At 46.8% G+C, this 16,043-nt stretch overlaps 1 protein-coding gene across 9 annotated transcripts in view; it reads left to right on the plus strand.

Annotated features, from left to right (window-relative positions):
* The window catches only part of LOC143167046 (uncharacterized), a 32,840-nt gene that overhangs the window by 15,646 nt on the left and 1,151 nt on the right, over positions 1 to 16,043 (plus strand). For 3 of the 9 annotated variants that reach the window (XM_076352061.1, XM_076352060.1, XM_076352062.1), the window contains 5 exons: positions 4,115 to 4,202; positions 5,514 to 5,633; positions 6,932 to 7,031; positions 7,453 to 8,097; positions 8,221 to 8,386. In XM_076352061.1, the coding sequence (XP_076208176.1) occupies positions 4,115 to 4,202; positions 5,514 to 5,633; positions 6,932 to 7,031; positions 7,453 to 7,684 (540 nt within the window). In that variant the 3' untranslated portion in view covers positions 7,685 to 8,097; positions 8,221 to 8,386. Of the gene's footprint in view, positions 1 to 99; positions 148 to 2,046; positions 2,426 to 4,114; positions 4,203 to 5,513; positions 5,634 to 6,931; positions 7,032 to 7,131; positions 7,195 to 7,452; positions 8,098 to 8,220; positions 8,387 to 12,114; positions 12,203 to 15,541; positions 15,709 to 15,834; positions 15,984 to 16,043 lie in introns of those variants that run through there. The other 6 variants (XM_076352064.1, XM_076352063.1, XM_076352067.1 and 3 more) reach the window with 6 other exon arrangements.

Here is a 16,043-nt window from a genome sequence, read left to right on the forward strand (position 1 = left end):
CAGCAGCCCCCCAGTATAGACCTAATAGAAGTCAAATATAGACCATGGCCCTGACCAAACTGGAGGCAAAAAAAAGAAATCCTTGCATTTTCTTCACAGGAGGAGTCTCACGCTCGCTGCAGTCGATTAGCTGAGTTACAGAACCAGGTGAGGAGTAGGAAAGCTCTCATCAAAAGCCACTGTGGCTGTACTGATGGGCACAACTTTGCATGATGCCACAGCCCAAGTTTTGTTTGGCTGTCAGGAAGTGAGTACACCAGGCAGTGTCTACACCAGGTAGTACCAGTTAGACACACCTCTTGGCCACGGCCAAACAACATCATTCACCTAGGTCTAGTCTCTGACTTGCCTAAAGGGCAAGTGGGAGAAGGATTGGAGGAAATTCAGAAAACTGGCACTCGCCTGAAAGTAGAGACTATTCTAAGGATGTTCCCCTTGAGCTTACTCATCTTGTTGACTGTTTCCATTTTCCCTTGACTCCGTTAACAGTGGAGCTTGCATCATATCAGAGCTCCGGGGATCTGAGGCAGTGCCAGAGCTTATAGCCTTCAGGCAATCGTTAGTGTCATACTGCTATGCTGTGCTAATCGTGATCCCAGTATCGGACCGAGTCAGAGACCTAAGCACTGTATGGACATGGGTTTTGTCAGTGCAAGAACGTACATTCCAGCTACTGAAGCCTATTGCATCCTTTGACAGTGGTCTTGGCAGTAGCAGCAGTCGCCAGACGTCTCTTCCGTGTACTATTATGGGTCTGGTACACCCTGGTCTCCCTGAGGAGGCGAATCTTCACAGGCGCTCAGGGCGAAATGCATATAATATTTGTATCGGTAGACTACATGATGCTTAGCTCCGGCAAGTGAGCTGAGAATACTGCTGAAGCCATCAAGGTATATCTTAAGGATGTTTTCACCAGGAAGCCTCAGTGTCCGAAGTTCTGTTGCTACAGATAACTAACTGAACCCCCTTCCCCTTGTGACTGACTGTTGCGTCTGCCTGCACCGTGGACCCACTTCAGCAGTTCAGCAGGAAAACGGAGGTGCTCTGCTCAAAGAATAGTCCTCACCTGGCTGGTTAGGGCACTCCTCTGGGCCTGGGAAACAGCAGAACTGGAACTTGATCTCCCACTTCCTGGGAGATGCTCGTAGCAGCAGCTGGCCACTTCTCCCACTCATACCTCTGGGTTACCTACCAGAGCGTGGGAGGGTTTTTCAGGCTTGCAAGCCCAGTTTCACAAAGGTGCCCTTATTATTTCAGAGAGAAGGTCAGATCTGTCCCTCTCTTCAGTGGTGGTGGTCCCCAGCCTATGCACAGAGTTTGTTGTGAAGTCCCTTTGATGTCTTACTTTCCATGTGCATCTCCTCCACTCTAGAGCAGGCAGAGGGCAACATGCCAGAGCTGCTGTGGCTGCACTGCACTGCAAACCTAACAGGAGGTGAGAGCAGCTGGGTCTCTCCCACCAAAAAGCCCAGCAGGCAGAGCTCCGTGTTGTCAGGAAAGAATAGAATCTGAGGCGTTTCAAGGCCTCAGCAGTCCTGTAAGGCTCATTTTCCCCCCTGGGCTTTGTTCATCAGGTTATGCTCTGCTCCTCTGTGAAATGCTCTGAAGTTAGGAAAAATGAGAGTCTGCTCCCTTTTCATGTGCTAGCTGCCACGTTTTTAAGCTGGATCGCAACAGAACAGTTCTTCAGTACCTTGTGTAACCAGTAGCCCTCCTGCTGAGGAAAAAGCACGTGGAACTAAGGTGTCGGTAGCCCGAATCTCTCTTTTGAGAAAAAGAGTTGGGTTACTAAACCCTGTAGGAACCTCTCTCCTTAATATACATGTAATGTCTCGGTGTTGTACACGTGAATGGTATGCCAGAAAGAAACTCGGAACTGTTGATAATCTGAGTTTGGTTCAGGGTGACTCTGGGAACCTGTTACTTCCCATTCCACAACGACAAAGTGTTTGTCAGGGCTGGAGTTAGCGGGTGCGTCTTCCCCGACGTCCGCAGATGGTCCTAACAGCGTGGGCTTGCCTGAGCTCGGCCTTTTGCCTCTTTCAGGTGTCCCTTCTGCAGACGCAGCTGGCACAGGAGCGAAAATACAAGCAGGACTATATTGAGTGCTGCGCCAAGACCAGCCAGGAGCTGTCAGACCTTCACCAAGAGCTGTCTTACTCCTTAGCAGCTGTGGTCAGGGAGCCCAGAGCTGCTGTTCTGGAAGCAGAGACTCGGAAGCTGGATCGGTCTCTGAACCTTCATTTCCTGTAGAGGAACAGCTGCAGCATCACGGGGCTCCTGTCTTGTGCCCTTCCCGGAAATGTATTATGTTTTGCTGTGGGAAATGGGGGCGCATTTGTTCTGTTTGCATTTGGAAGCATTTCCTAGCGGCAGTGATTTTTAAGATTTTTTTAAATAAAAGCAGTTTTGCAGGATCGCACTATTTCAGTAAGAAAAAGCAAGTGGTAGGTATATATGTGGCTTAGGAAAAGATTATACTAGTTGTTTACGTGCGCAAGTAAGCTATTACGAGCTGTTGTCTGATTTAACCTCTCGAGTTCATAGCCGGTCCCTGTGATGACAGAGGGAAAAGGAGGTGTTAACAAAATGAAGGGGTGAAGAGTACACGCCAGGGATCGAAGGTGGGGCAAGAGAGTGGGTTTTCCTTCCTTCCTTCCTTCCCTCCTTCCTTCTTTCCTTCTTTCCTTCCTTCCCTCCTTCCCTCCTTCCTTCCTCACAGAAAGCGCCGGTACTCTCCCGAGATGATTTGCTTTCCGCTTTGTTGCTGCAACAGCCAGCCTGAGGGAGAGCTCGGTGGTTCTCAAAAGGACATTAGTAACAAACTCCAGACCTTCCAAAGACGGAGGCAATGGATGGGGCGGGGAGGATGTCAAACCGAGTGAAAAGTGCTCTCTGCCCGCAGCTTCGCCTGGGTGTCACGCCCTTTCCAGCTAACCGATGTCGGCACAGTCAGCGTCTCTCGGGTGTCCTTCAGAGGCCCGGGGGCCGTTGCCAGGGAGGGTCAGAAGAGGGCGGGGCGGCAGCGAGGACCTTCCCGCCCCGGAGGAGACCGGGAGCCCCAGCCCCTTGGCCGGCTTCGGGCGGGGGCGGTGCCGGCCCGGCGCCTGAAGGCGGGTTTGGTTCCGGGCCGCACGGCACCATGGACTCGCTGTGGCGGTTGAAGCGGTTCGATGCCTTCCCCAAGGCCCTGGAAGACTTTTGGGTCAGGACGTGCGGGGGCGCGCTGGGTGAGCGGGCGCGCTGAGGGCGGCCGGGGGCCGGCGGGCGGGCCCGGGCCTTGCTGTGGGGCGGTGGCCGGCCAGGGGACCTTGTGGGCCGGCGCTCGGCGGCGGGGGGCAGCGGCTCGGGGTGGCGGCGGGCGGGCTGAGGCGGGGCTGAGGCGAGACGGGCGGGCGGCCGCGACCGGCGGGGCTGACGGCGGTTCTCGCCTCCCCGGCAGTGAGGGTTGTCAGCGGGCTCATCATGGTGGTGCCTTTGTTCTCGGACCTGCAGTACTACCTCACCAAAGAGGCGAGTAGCGGCGGCGGGGTGGGCCCGGTCCACTGGTGCTGCCTCCTGCCCGCGGTGCCCCAGTGGAGAGGCGGCCCTGCGGCCCGGGGCGGCCTGCCGTGCCTCCGCACCCCCGCCGAGCTCCCGCCTCCTCCTCCGGGCTGGCCACGCAGCAGCTTCACCGGCTGCGGATCTGTTGGGGTTTTTTTGTTTGCCCCGGCTGGTCGCCTTGACGATGGGAGCGGGCTGCCCTCCCCCGAAAGCCGCTTGGCGCAAAGGTTGGCTTGCGGCCTCCTGTAGCGCTGTCGCAGGAGAGCGTCTCAAGATCTCTTCTTGCTGTCTCCGCCGTCTACAAGCAGGCAATACGAAGAAAAGAAAGCAACCGCAGGAACCCCCGTCCCCACCCCAAATTTTAAGATTCCCAAATTACTCTCTTTTTTTGAAGTCTTACAAATGGCAAGTGCTTAGCTACCATGGAAGGTGTGGGAGGCAGCAGCAGCTCAGGTGTCTCGCAAATCCCACCTCTTAAAAGTCAGCTCGTGAGGCAGAGCAGTCGAGGGAAAGAGGCCCTTTGATTTCCTTCCAAGTGAAACAGGAGACTCTGTTTTTTCTTTGTTCCTAGGTTCATCCGGAATTGTACGTTGGCAAATCAAGGGGAGAGAAACTGAAGGTCGACCTAGATGTTATTTTTCCACGTACGCCTTGTGCTTGTGAGTCAGACTTCTGAATATTTGGGATAACTTTCATCCTTGCCGAGGGCCCGAGAGGCTCCGCGTGCCTGGTGCTTCCGAGTGCTGCACTGCTGCTTGGGCCACGGACAGGGAGGCATTGGTGATCCCTTGAGGTTAGGCAGTGATTCCAGCCAGGCCCGCTGGGCGCTTAAACCAGCGCTTCCAGTCAGGCAGTAGTATTTTTCTAGATTATAAATGAGGATAAGCTATAAACCCACTTACACTTCTGTATGGTGTTGTACTTTGTCAGAGGGCGCAGTAATACTGAAAAAGCTGACACGGAGTTCACTTGGGACTCAAGATTTGACTGTATTGTTGTTGGAAAGCTTTAGTCTCCTTTGGACGTTACTGGACAAGGGATAGCTCTTCTGTGATTTTTGTGCTTAAATTCTGACTGTAATGCCAATGGCACGTGGTAACCTTTCTCCAAAATTTTTAAAATCAGAATGAGCGTTAATAATCTGATTAGCTTTTAACTAAATTCAAAATAAAGTTGCAGGATGAAGCGATTGAAAATTGTGCAAATCTTACTGTGTATTACTGCTGTGCACGTTGTCCGACTGTCCACCAATCTGCCCTCCCTCTTGTTCTGTTGTAGTAATTCCTTTGGGTAATGCATTGGGCTCTAAATGTAGTGAGTCTGACTTCCTTCTGACCACCCAAGAGATTGCTGGTCTTTGCCTTCTTCGCATTTAAAAGGGCGTGGGAAGGCCGGAGAGACTGGAAGCCTCTGCTGTTTTGTGCAGAGAAGCTGTGAGTCTTACAAGAGAGCGTGTAGCCAGCAAGTGCATCGTGGCGCTTCGACACCAGGCCGAGACCACAGACCTTCTCAATCTTCTTTGTGAAAAGGGATCACGAGGAAATGTGCTGATGTTGAAGGGGGAAGGGTGAGGGGGTAGAGGTGGGAGGCAGCTTTCAACCAATTTTAAGCTTAACTCCTGAAGCGGTGTTTGTGAAAATGGTTATGGGCTTTGAGGGGTTGGGTTTTGGTTTTTTGCCTTACGTGTATTTACCTTTCAGGGTAATGATTTCTGTGGCAGCTGGAAACAGTCCTTCCTGTACACCAAACCAAACCCCGTATTTGGAGGGATCATTTAGGGTGCTGCAATGTGCATCTTACTCCCCATACGTCACTTGGCCCCAGCCATACACACTCTTCCAGTTTGGCACGTTCTTATCTCCCCTGGCTGAAAAGATTCTGTATTTTCACTGGTTGAAGGCTTCCTCAGCCTGCCTCGGGCCATAACAAATGTGCGTTTATAGACCACTTCCCTTGCTCGTGGGTTTCAGATTTGAGCATCGATGCCACGGACGTAGCAGGGGAGCAGCAGCTGGATGTGGAGCACAATCTGTTTAAGCAACGTTTGGATAAAGCTGGCAATCGTGCGACTCCAGAGGCCGAGAGACACAGTAAGACGCTATTCTGCCTTTCTTGGATGGATGCTCTGGTAGTCTTCCCATCACTGTATGCCCGTTCTGACTTTCACGGGAACGAGTGACAGCTGAAAAGCATTTAAACACCATAAACTCTTGAAGAGTTTATAGCACCCAAATCTTTTAAGCTGGCGGATCAGACAAACTCCTATTACGCTTGCTACTTTTGCGAGGCAAATCTTTGCCTAGTCCCTCTGAAATTATGACAGGGACTCATGGGTGCGTTTCAGGAGTAAAGCTGCTGAGTTATTAGCGGTCTTTTATGACTAGAAATCAAGCAGCTGTTCTGGCAAAACTTGGCTTTGGTTGTATCTTTAAATCACAGTGGGCTGACAAACGGGACGACGTGGTTAGAGGAAAGAGCCTCTCTCCAGGGAAGGCTCCAGTGACTCGACCCTTAAGCCTAAACTTGCACCTTACTGCATTTACTTTGTGTGTGGTAATGCATACCTGATAAATACATTTTAGTGGATTTATCGGTTGCGAGTTGTAGTAAGTGGTCCTTGGCTACATAAACCTCTCCTCTACATTATTTGCGTATTATGACTCATTGTTGTACTTCGATACAAACGATTCTGGCAAAGTGTTGCAGTCTAACAGTAATACTGTCCTGACTTTTCCTTTCCAAAACATGAGCTCCTTATTACCTTTTCTGGGAGAGAGTGTAGTTCTGTGTATCAGCATAAACTAAATGTTTTGATTTGTATCACTCGGATTTAACTTTTCTGTTGTTGAAGTTGAAAGGCTAAACTAAGCCAAGAGCTGAACAATACCCGTAGGTACGCGGGTTTCTCCAGTTGTCATGGGAATGTGGTGATAGTGTTCTTACTGCTGTGTCACTTGGCAGCCTTTCTGTATTCACAGGTTGTGGCATTACAGATTTAATGTCTGGGCACAAAAACTATCTAAAATTTTGTGTAACAGGTCCTGTATCAGTCGCGATGTGCTGATTGGGTCTACTTTAGACAATGTTTTAACAAAGCCTTTATGCAAGTAACATCTGGTCGATGCTCCAGGAAGGCTTACAGATAGCCAGTTCTTTCTGTGGAGGGTGTTCTTGAGATGACAAACGCTACTCTGTTAATTGGTCTTATTTGACACCTCAGCAGGCTCTATGCCTACCATTTCAGGTGGGCTTTGGGTGCGGGATGCACAGCTTCAACACAAAATCGTTGCATTCATGTGTAGAACAGTTATTGTGCGTAGAACAAAACAAGAGTACAAGACAGCATTTCTAGACATGCCTCATCACTTTGAATCCTCTTTTGTCTTAGAGCTGGGGAAAGAAGAAGAAGAAGAAGAAGTGTTTGATCCAAATTCTTGGGATGCTGATTGTTGCGAGGGCTGTTATGGGGCAGAGTCAGAGGACATTCGGTAACCTTTACACCTTTTCATATCTTCTTAGCACTTGAATTTGCACTGTTATGTTGCATGCACCTTTTTCTTTTTTTTTTTTTTTCAAATGTCTGCGAAGGTCTGTGCAACGAAATCCTCCCGGGCATGTGTTCAGAGAATGATGAGAACTGTTGTGGTTTCGGTATGTCTCTGGAAGCTGCACTCGTGATTGTTAAGAACGTGCAGAGTTAGGTTGTCTACATTGTCTACGTGCCTGTTTAATAAGGGCAGTGCAAATTGCACTGCCTTTGCAGTAGCACAAAGATTGTATCTCAGGACACTGTATCTTTTCTGGGATTATATGGTGTCCAGAGGGGAGCTGTGTAAATTATTTCACTGTTACGTGAGCTGTCTTGGAATAAAACCCGGTTATGGCCTTGCCTTCTCACTCCTGCTGCAGGCTCTGCATCCTTACGGGAGCAAAGACCAGACATTCATCGCTCACACAAACAACGGGTGTCGCTTGGTGTTTCTCATTTGTCCTACCTGCAAATTCCTCTAAGAATGGATCTGTGATAGTCCATAGGTTCTGGACTATCTTTCGCTGCTATTGTCTCTTTAGTAACTTGGTCTATCCTGTCTGTCAAGTTGGGTCCTTCCCCAGAGGTGTTTCCATCTTGAGGGATTCATGATTCCAGCCTCCAACTTCTTGTTTGGCCCAGCAAAACACGGAACCGAGAAAGAAAACTGGTTTTTCCAGTGACCAAGGTGTTATCCAGAGGTAGAAAAGTAAGGAAGAAAGTTTGCCATTAACCCTCCCTCCCATTTTGACGGTCTTGGCCTAAAAACAGAGAAAAGGAGGAACAGAAACAGGCAGATGCTTTGTTCACACGGGGAGTTCCAAACTACTCGGAACTGTGGGACACTGATGTCGTTTTTGGAGCAAATTTCTTTGCCAAGGAGTGATGTGACTGTCTAAATGGACAGGCAGAGCCCTTTTCAGACTCAAGAACTGCATTCAAACAGCTTGCATCCTCATGCCAAACTCTCGAAAAGTACATCAAGAAGCTTGAGCTCCTTCAGGAGCATTAGACCAGCTTTCAAGGTCCAGTCCCTGATGTTTGCTTTATTGCTTTGTTGAAGAAGAATCCGCCAAGGATTCAAGTCCTGAGCTGGAGCATCTCTTTCTAGCGATAGAGATGGTAAGATGGTGCTTGTGCTTTTGCAGGTGTTGTAATACTTGTGACGACGTCAGAGAAGCATACAGGCGGCGAGGCTGGGCCTTCAAGAAGCCGGATACCATAGAGCAGTGCAAGAGGGAAGGGTTTAGCCAGCAAATGCAAGAGCAGAAGAACGAGGGCTGCCAGGTGTATGGTTTCCTAGAGGTCAACAAGGTGAGAGATGGGTTTTGCTGTAAACGTGCTGCATGATGGTGAGGACTGTGAAAAGGCAGAGTTCCTCTCCTTTTCCAGCTTTAGGTGTTCACGGCACTGTAATATGATAACCCCTGGCCTCAGCAGGGTACTTGTGCCTGTAAGGGGGTTCAATAGGAGAGTCAGGAAAAGCAGCGGGAAGGGGATAATCCTGTGTTTCGTTGTGCGGGCTGGTAGGAAGCACGCTGGCTGGAGAAGCTTAGTTTTTCCTGCCGTCCAGCTAGCGAGTCTTTTTGCCAAGGTTTCTGGAGGAGGAGAGGCAGCTTCTTTGAGGTTAGATTGTCCCACCTGCCCGTCTAGTCTTAAAACAGAGGCCACCAGTGGATGCTGGAGATAACAGTAGTCAACAGCTTGCCAGCAGAGGTGCTGGAGGGAGTGAAATGTTATCTTCTTTAGAAAAACAGTGGAAGCAAGACTATTTGAGTTGGTTGTCAAAGCTGGAAATGCTCAGAGGAGTGGTTTTTTTGCAACTGGTGTATGGAACAGTAGTAGGAGGTATACCAAATAACTATGTAACTACCCTGTCATTTGAAGGGTTACCAAACCCAGAACACTTGGACGTGCAAATTACGTACCCAGGTACCTTCTAGAAGTCAGGCCCAGGCTAATTTTTTTTTTTAATTCAAGCTCTGGTTTTTTTACATATTTGTGTACTCTTCCTGGAGACTACAGTCTTTATTTCTGGAAAGTCAACCTTTTACTCACGAAGCCAGACACTGTGATTTGAGCATTATCATGGGTACCAAACCGTTATGGGACCCTCTGTCACAAAGCGTGATGAGCACGAAAGATTCCAAGGGGAATGCTGGAGGTAGCAAGGGTCCAAGGGTGGGTGTCACTGGGGAAATTTTTGGGGACCATGGTTATGCACTCGGAATTCTGCACATCTCCATTCTCATCAGGTCTGCAGTTAACACAAGCAATAGGTTTGCACGGACATTGAATGCCTCACGTAGCACGTGAGTTTGGGCCATTCAGATCTTCCAGGGGAGAGCGTGTATGATTGCTAGTAGGCGTCAGTGAGGATTGGCACCTAATATCCGTATCCCTTTCAAATTCCAGGATGAAGTTTTAACAACCTTTTTCTTTTTGGGTTTGGTTTGGTTTTGTTGGCTTAGTGCTTTATTTTTGCATGCAGCTTATTTTCACGGATGTATACACTGGATCACGGTTGTGTATTGTATTAAGGGTTTTTTTACCCTGCTCCCTCTCCCCCTCAATTACTTTCTCCACTCCTTTTCCGTGATACTGTTTTGTATTTCCTGCAGCAACAGTCGGTTCCCTCCCAGTAGAGTTAATTCCTCCTTCTTCCCATTTTTATGTCCACTAAAATAATTTGCATAAAACAGTTATTATCAACATCAGTATGTAGTTATGGCTTTCCACATGACTGCCTGTGAGGAACAGGGGAAATTCATACCTCTTTTAGGACAACATCTGCTGATATTGTCACCTATGAAAATGAGTTGCTTGGTGTCTGTCTTGTTTAAACAAAAATCTAAAAATCCAAGCACCAGCACGACTGCTTTAGTTATATAGATTGAGACCTTTTAATGAAGGACTACTATCTCCTGCAGGTAGCTGGAAATTTCCACTTTGCACCGGGAAAAAGTTTCCAACGGTCTCATGTACATGGTATTTTCTTTTCCTTTTTATTGTGGCCTTTAGCTTCCAAGCGTATCTGACCGTTTTCTTTGAATATCTTTGCATTGCTATCCATAACAGTAGCAGGACTGCTTCAGTGGGGAGGACGTTGTTGAAGTTTTGTTACAGAGGTTTAGAACCATCGTGAACAAATAGGAAACCGGTTTCTGGAGGTGCCGCCGCGCGGGTGTGGGAGAACTTGGAGGAGAATGAGAGACTGCCCAGAAACGGTCTCACTTGTTCCATAAAACTTTGCTGCTCTGTTGTAAACGACCTCGAGTAAGGTGTTCAGTCCAGGACCTGAATATCAGTATCTCTGGAAGGGATATTTTGGAGAGTATCTCAGGAGAATTTTAAAGCAGTTCAGAACTTCTCAGAGTAACGTCTAAGTTGTAAGGGACTTCCGCAAGCATCTATATAAATGCACAGTGGCCAGAGTAATAGTGGTAGTTTATGCCTTGTATCTTTAACGGGAACTTGATTAAAAAGACTTGTGGTTTAATGGAATGTTTGCAGTTCCCTTGATCAAGTCTTTGAAGCGTGAAGTTTGTAGTAAAGGCTTCAGAAAGAGCTTTAGTTTCAGCCTGATTTTTTTCCCCTTCCTCTCACTCACTCCAGTTTAACGTGTACCACTGAGGCAAAGGTCGGGAGGAGAATGTGAATGTGCTTTGTGAGAGTAGCTGGTGTATTTGGAGAAAAACTAGCAAGCTTTTGAGCAGTTTCTAAAGATGAAATGAAGAAGCACTGTTGTGCAAAAACCTTGCCTGCTTTTCCCCACAGTATTAGTTGTCCTAATGAAATATTTCACTCCTTCCCGCAGAACTTGCTTTATGTGCTTAAACTAGCATGACAACAGCAACCTTACTACAGCCAGGATTTACAACTTCACAGCATGTATCTACGTTAACGAGAAGCATCTCTGCATTGCACCTGTTCTCTGCAATAGGCGTGAATGCAAGCTGGCCGTCCTGAGAGCAAGTACTTTGTGTACATGGAGGAGGGGGTGAGGTCAGGATAGCTCTCTAATTGCGTGTGCCCCGGAAGTCTTGCACAACTGAATTGAAAAATGAAGGGCTTACACTGGGGAAAATACAGGTAAAAACCAGAAGGGACTATATAGTAACTGCAGACCTTTTGGAGGCAGAGTTAGGAATATTAGTGTTTTGAGGACAGTGAAAAGGAGCAGGAGGAGGGATGATGGGCAGACAAACTTTCCGCTTTCTGGGAATTCTGTCACGTTAAATAGTGAGGAATAAAGGCTCCTAATACTTTTCTCCATGTGCAACTGTTTTCGGCTCTCGGGATCTCCGGCATCTGTTACGGTCTATTGAGAGTCCTCAGTGGCTCTCTTTTCAGGTACTTTTCCCATCTCGCCATGAACCCATGTAAACAGTTTGCATTTACAACACCCTGTTGCAAGGCGTTCAGCAGGCCTGCTCTGCTGTAAGAAAAAACACCTCCCCTCCCTTGCTTGCTCCCACTAGCTGTATCTGATGGCCCTTGTTCCTCTGTTGGAAAAGAGTGAATGGTCGCTGCCCGGGCTCTCTCCCTGCCTCTCAGGATGTCGTAGACGTTTCCTGGGCCAGCCTACAGGCCATGCCTTTCCCCCGCTGAAGAGTCCCAGCTTACGCAGATGGTCCTTTGTGGAAGCCATTTGACCCCTGAGCTTCCTTGCTAGATTTCTCTGAACCTCTTTCAGTTCAGCTCTGTCTGGAGGTACAAGACTGCACCCAGGATTAAGATCCAGGCTAAGCATGACGTAGGCAGTGGCATAATGATTTTCTTCCTTTTGTTCTCTCTTGCTTTCCTAGTTATTTGTAACATTTGATCCCCCTCCCCCCCCCCCGCTTTTTTTGTTTTGTCCAACCTTTTCCTGGGCAATGTTTTCATGGCACCAACCAACAACCGAGGAGTCTTCCCTGACCCCCGAGGGAAATGGACAGCTCAGAGCCTGGTCTTTTTTTCGTACGTGAAGCTGAGACTGTTTTCTGCCTCAGTATAACCTTTCTTCGTAATCTTTTTTTTTTTTTTTTTTTAATTTACAGAAAGAAGGCCTGAGAAAGGGAAGGTGAAGGAGCAGGGGAAAGTGTCCGCCCCCATCTCCCCCACAGATTGGTTCCCCGAGGAGAAAAGGTAAAAGGTGTAATTATTAATAGTTTCCGAAAAGTGGCTCCTGAGGTACGGAGATGACGGCAATGCCGAGTCCAAGTGTATGAAAGTACAAATACAAAAATCAGTCTCACGACCAAAAATCTTATCACATCATAAACCAGTAGTGTTACGCAGTGCAGCAAAATGATATCCTTGACCCAGCTCCCAGAGGTGATAAACAGCCCAACAGGGAACATATACAGCAAGTAAGGTGTTACATAACACAACTTGGAGAGCAAGCACGACAACTTTGAGAGTAAATCAATCAACATTGTGACCAATGGCGACCGTTAAACCAAGGTAATGAATGCTTATAACAAGTTTGCCTTAACACGCTCTGGTCTGTCATTATTTCAATCCTTCGTGCCCCACGTTGGGTGCCAAAAGGACTGTTGTGGTTTAACCCGGCAGGCAGCTAAACACCACACAGCCGTTCGCTCACTGCCCCCCACCCAGTGGCATCAGGGAGAGAATCGGGAATAAGAAGTAAAATTCACGGGTTGAGATAAAGACGTTTGACAGGACAGAAAAGGAAGGGAAAATAATGATAATGATAATAATGATAAAAGAGTATACAAAATAAGTGATGCATAATGCAGTTGCTCACCACCCGCCGACCGATGCCCAGCCAGTTCCCGAGCAGCAGTCGCCGCCCCCCGGCTAACTCCCCCCAGTTTATATACATCACATGGTATGGAATATCCCTTTGGCCAGTTTGGGTCAGCTGTCCTGGCTGTGCCCCCTCCCAGCTTCTCACTGGCAGGGCATGAGAAGCTGAAAAGTCCTTGACTAGTGTAAGCACTACTTAGCAACAACTAAAACATCGGCGTGTTATCAACATTATTCTCATCCTAAATCCAAAACGCAGCACTGTACCAGCCACTAGGAAGAAAATTAACTCTATCGCAGCTGAAACCAGGACACCCCTTTAGTTACAGATAAAGATCTTGACCAGTATTGGTCAAAGCTCTGTGAGCTCCCCTGGAAGTATCCCGTTTGGATGATAATTCCACATAAGAACGTCTGTGCATGTGATTTTTGATCCCTTTAATAAGGTCTACGTTAATGCTCAGTCCTATTAATACGCTTAACAGAATGTCACGCAGGATAAAGTTGAAAGTCTAAGAGAAGACTGAATATTCCAAACTGTTATCATCATAAACCACATTAACGTTCCAATAAAAATAATAATTTCACTAGACCTATTTGGCACAAAGCTGTGATGACTCACAGTATTTTTGCTCCTGCCTTCTATTCCCTACTGACTTGAATCGGTAGAGAATGGGGGGGTGAGCAAGAATGTCAGTACTACGGAAAGTTCCCTTGCACCCCTCTCCTTGCCTCATGTTGGAGTAGCTGTACCACGTTTGTACAACTGATGGTTAGTCGCGAGTCCGTACTTATGGTGCTATTCAAATACTGAAGCTAGCACACCAGCCTTTCAGTTTCTTGCGCTGTTACTCTCTCCTTATCCTGAGGGTTACTGTTGTTTAATAGATCTCCAGCTAGGGAATCTGCACAGGCGTCTTTGTGACAGTGCGAAGGGTCCTATTCAGAAGCACTTTGTAAATGTGACCGTAAATGTAACTCTGATCTGAGCTTCTGAACTTTTGCCGTGTGCTTGGTGTTAACATCTTCAAAACTGTAACTTCTCTCCTGGGTAGAAGCAAGTTGAAATTGCTTTTTTCAGAAAGTAGAATAAGAAGTAAGAGGAGACACGGGGCTAACACACATGCAAACCAGAACCAGCACTGCATAAGGTGCAATTATATTTCTGTTTAGTTATGTTAGCTTTAGTTGCGTGTAGCTCAGTCTTCGTGTCCTTTTTATTTTGTTTGAGTAGCTGCCCTAGGATAGATGTGTCCCGGAGGAAGTCTTATTTTTCAGGGATTATTCATTTCTTGTTGGGGCTTCCTTTTCCATACACAGTTCTCTCTCCTTGCCTATGCTTGTGTTCTTGCATACTCATATTTTGTCCCCAGAAATCATTTGCCTGAAATAATGCTTTATAGATTCTAATACTCATCATAAGGTGAGGTTTGACAGCACCAGCTGAATGTGAGAGGAATACAGGTAAAAGGCAGGGAGCAGCCTCGCCCAGAGGAGTTCATCCCATTTCTCACATCCATGAGCCTTGATTCTTTGTCTTTGGCTTGGCAGAAGTCCTTCCATTAAGACAGAGAAGACCAGAGGTCCTGTTTAGACTAGGAAAAAAAAGATGGAAGTTACATACAAGTTTGCTAACATTAACTAAATTCAGTTACCTTCCTAATCAGGAGAATGCTAATGGGTAGCCACCGAAATCAGATTATCAGCAATTGCTCTCCAATTTTTTTCACTTTTAAATACTGTGCGAGTGGGTAAGCCTCGTGAAGGTCCTTCTTAAGAGTTACTGAACGTCAGGTTTTCTTAGTTACCAACCACGTTTGGATATTCTGAGTTATTTATTGGCAATATGGTACGTATATGTGTTTTAAGGCAGACCCGTATATTGACTAATGGGAATCAAAGTTTTGAAACAGGTAGCCTATGAATCTCATGCTCGTAAGAGATGCAAGTGTGTTATCTCATTGTAGGGTAACATCTGCTGAAGTAAGATTCAAACCGCATTTCATTTGTGTTTGGTATTCTAAATGTCCTCAGGGTTTTTCATAGAAAATCAAGCCCCTAAGATCTCAGGCTTTCTCAGAAAAAAATGCATTACCCAAATCTTATGTGACCCCAGAATTATTTCTTAAATATCCTTATACCATGGTAATCTTTACGCCCAAAGGACCTCTGATGGTCTCCTGATAATCTTTTTTTTGCAAAGTGTCGGACATTTCACTTGTTTTAACACACGTTCTCCTCCCTGTCTTTATGCAATATTCATGTGTCTGAAGGAACAAGAAACACTGGAAATGCTGAAAAACTGAAACTGTGTTTAAAAAAAAAAAAGTTTGTCCACTTGTAAGAAAAAAGTTATTTTGTCCTTTCTACTTTTTGTTTCTGCCTGCATGAATGTTAAATCCCCGTGAGATTTATTTCGCTTCACTTACTGTTGTTTGCGTGGATGTTTTTCTATGCTTTTATGTAACCTTTGGTCTCATGTTCTTTTGATGTTGGTTCTGTATTTATACATATGTACCCATCCTAGATGAAAGTTGTTGTGCACAGTCATTAAATACGAATTTGCTTTCCTTTTGGTTTGTCATAATCCCCAGGCCCGGAAGGAAACGTAATTTGGAAACTGAGGGAGGGTGTTTTTCTGTCTTTAGATAACTGAAGAGAAAGGTCAGGCTCTGCTGGGTTAATTCAATTTTTATCCATCCATATTGACAGTTCCAGTATACCTAACTGGAAGACTCAAGAATTGATAATGTTTGACTCCTGTTGTGTCTATAAAAGACAGACTTCTACTGTGCTTTCCCTCTTGGCTGGTTCCTGAGTAAGGAGATGCTGTGTTCTTCTCAGCTGACCATTGGAGGCTGAGCACTTTATTACTAGAGGTATTTCTGCAGCACAGACTTTGCTCATATTTTATCTCAGTTCTCGTCATTATTAGATGTTTTAGAATGTGTTGCTATTCATTCCTCATCTCAGGTCACAGAAATTGTTCTCTTTTGTCTCTCCAGGCAGAGCGGTCGGTAGCAGAGTTGACAGGGGCTCAGCTTATTAGCTGAGTGCTGAAATAGCTGAACTACGTGTTGCAACAGCGAACACGAGCGGTATCAGTGAAGCTCTTGCACTGGATAAAGCGCAACTGAACAAACTTGTGCTGCAGGTGAGCAGAGTTGCCAAAGATCTTGCCAGGTGTTCGTCTCCAGCTGCTGCTTCTGCTCAG

The sequence above is a fragment of the Aptenodytes patagonicus genome, chromosome 14 (assembly GCF_965638725.1).
Source record: "Aptenodytes patagonicus chromosome 14, bAptPat1.pri.cur, whole genome shotgun sequence".
NCBI classification, from domain to species: Eukaryota; Metazoa; Chordata; class Aves; order Sphenisciformes; family Spheniscidae; genus Aptenodytes; species Aptenodytes patagonicus.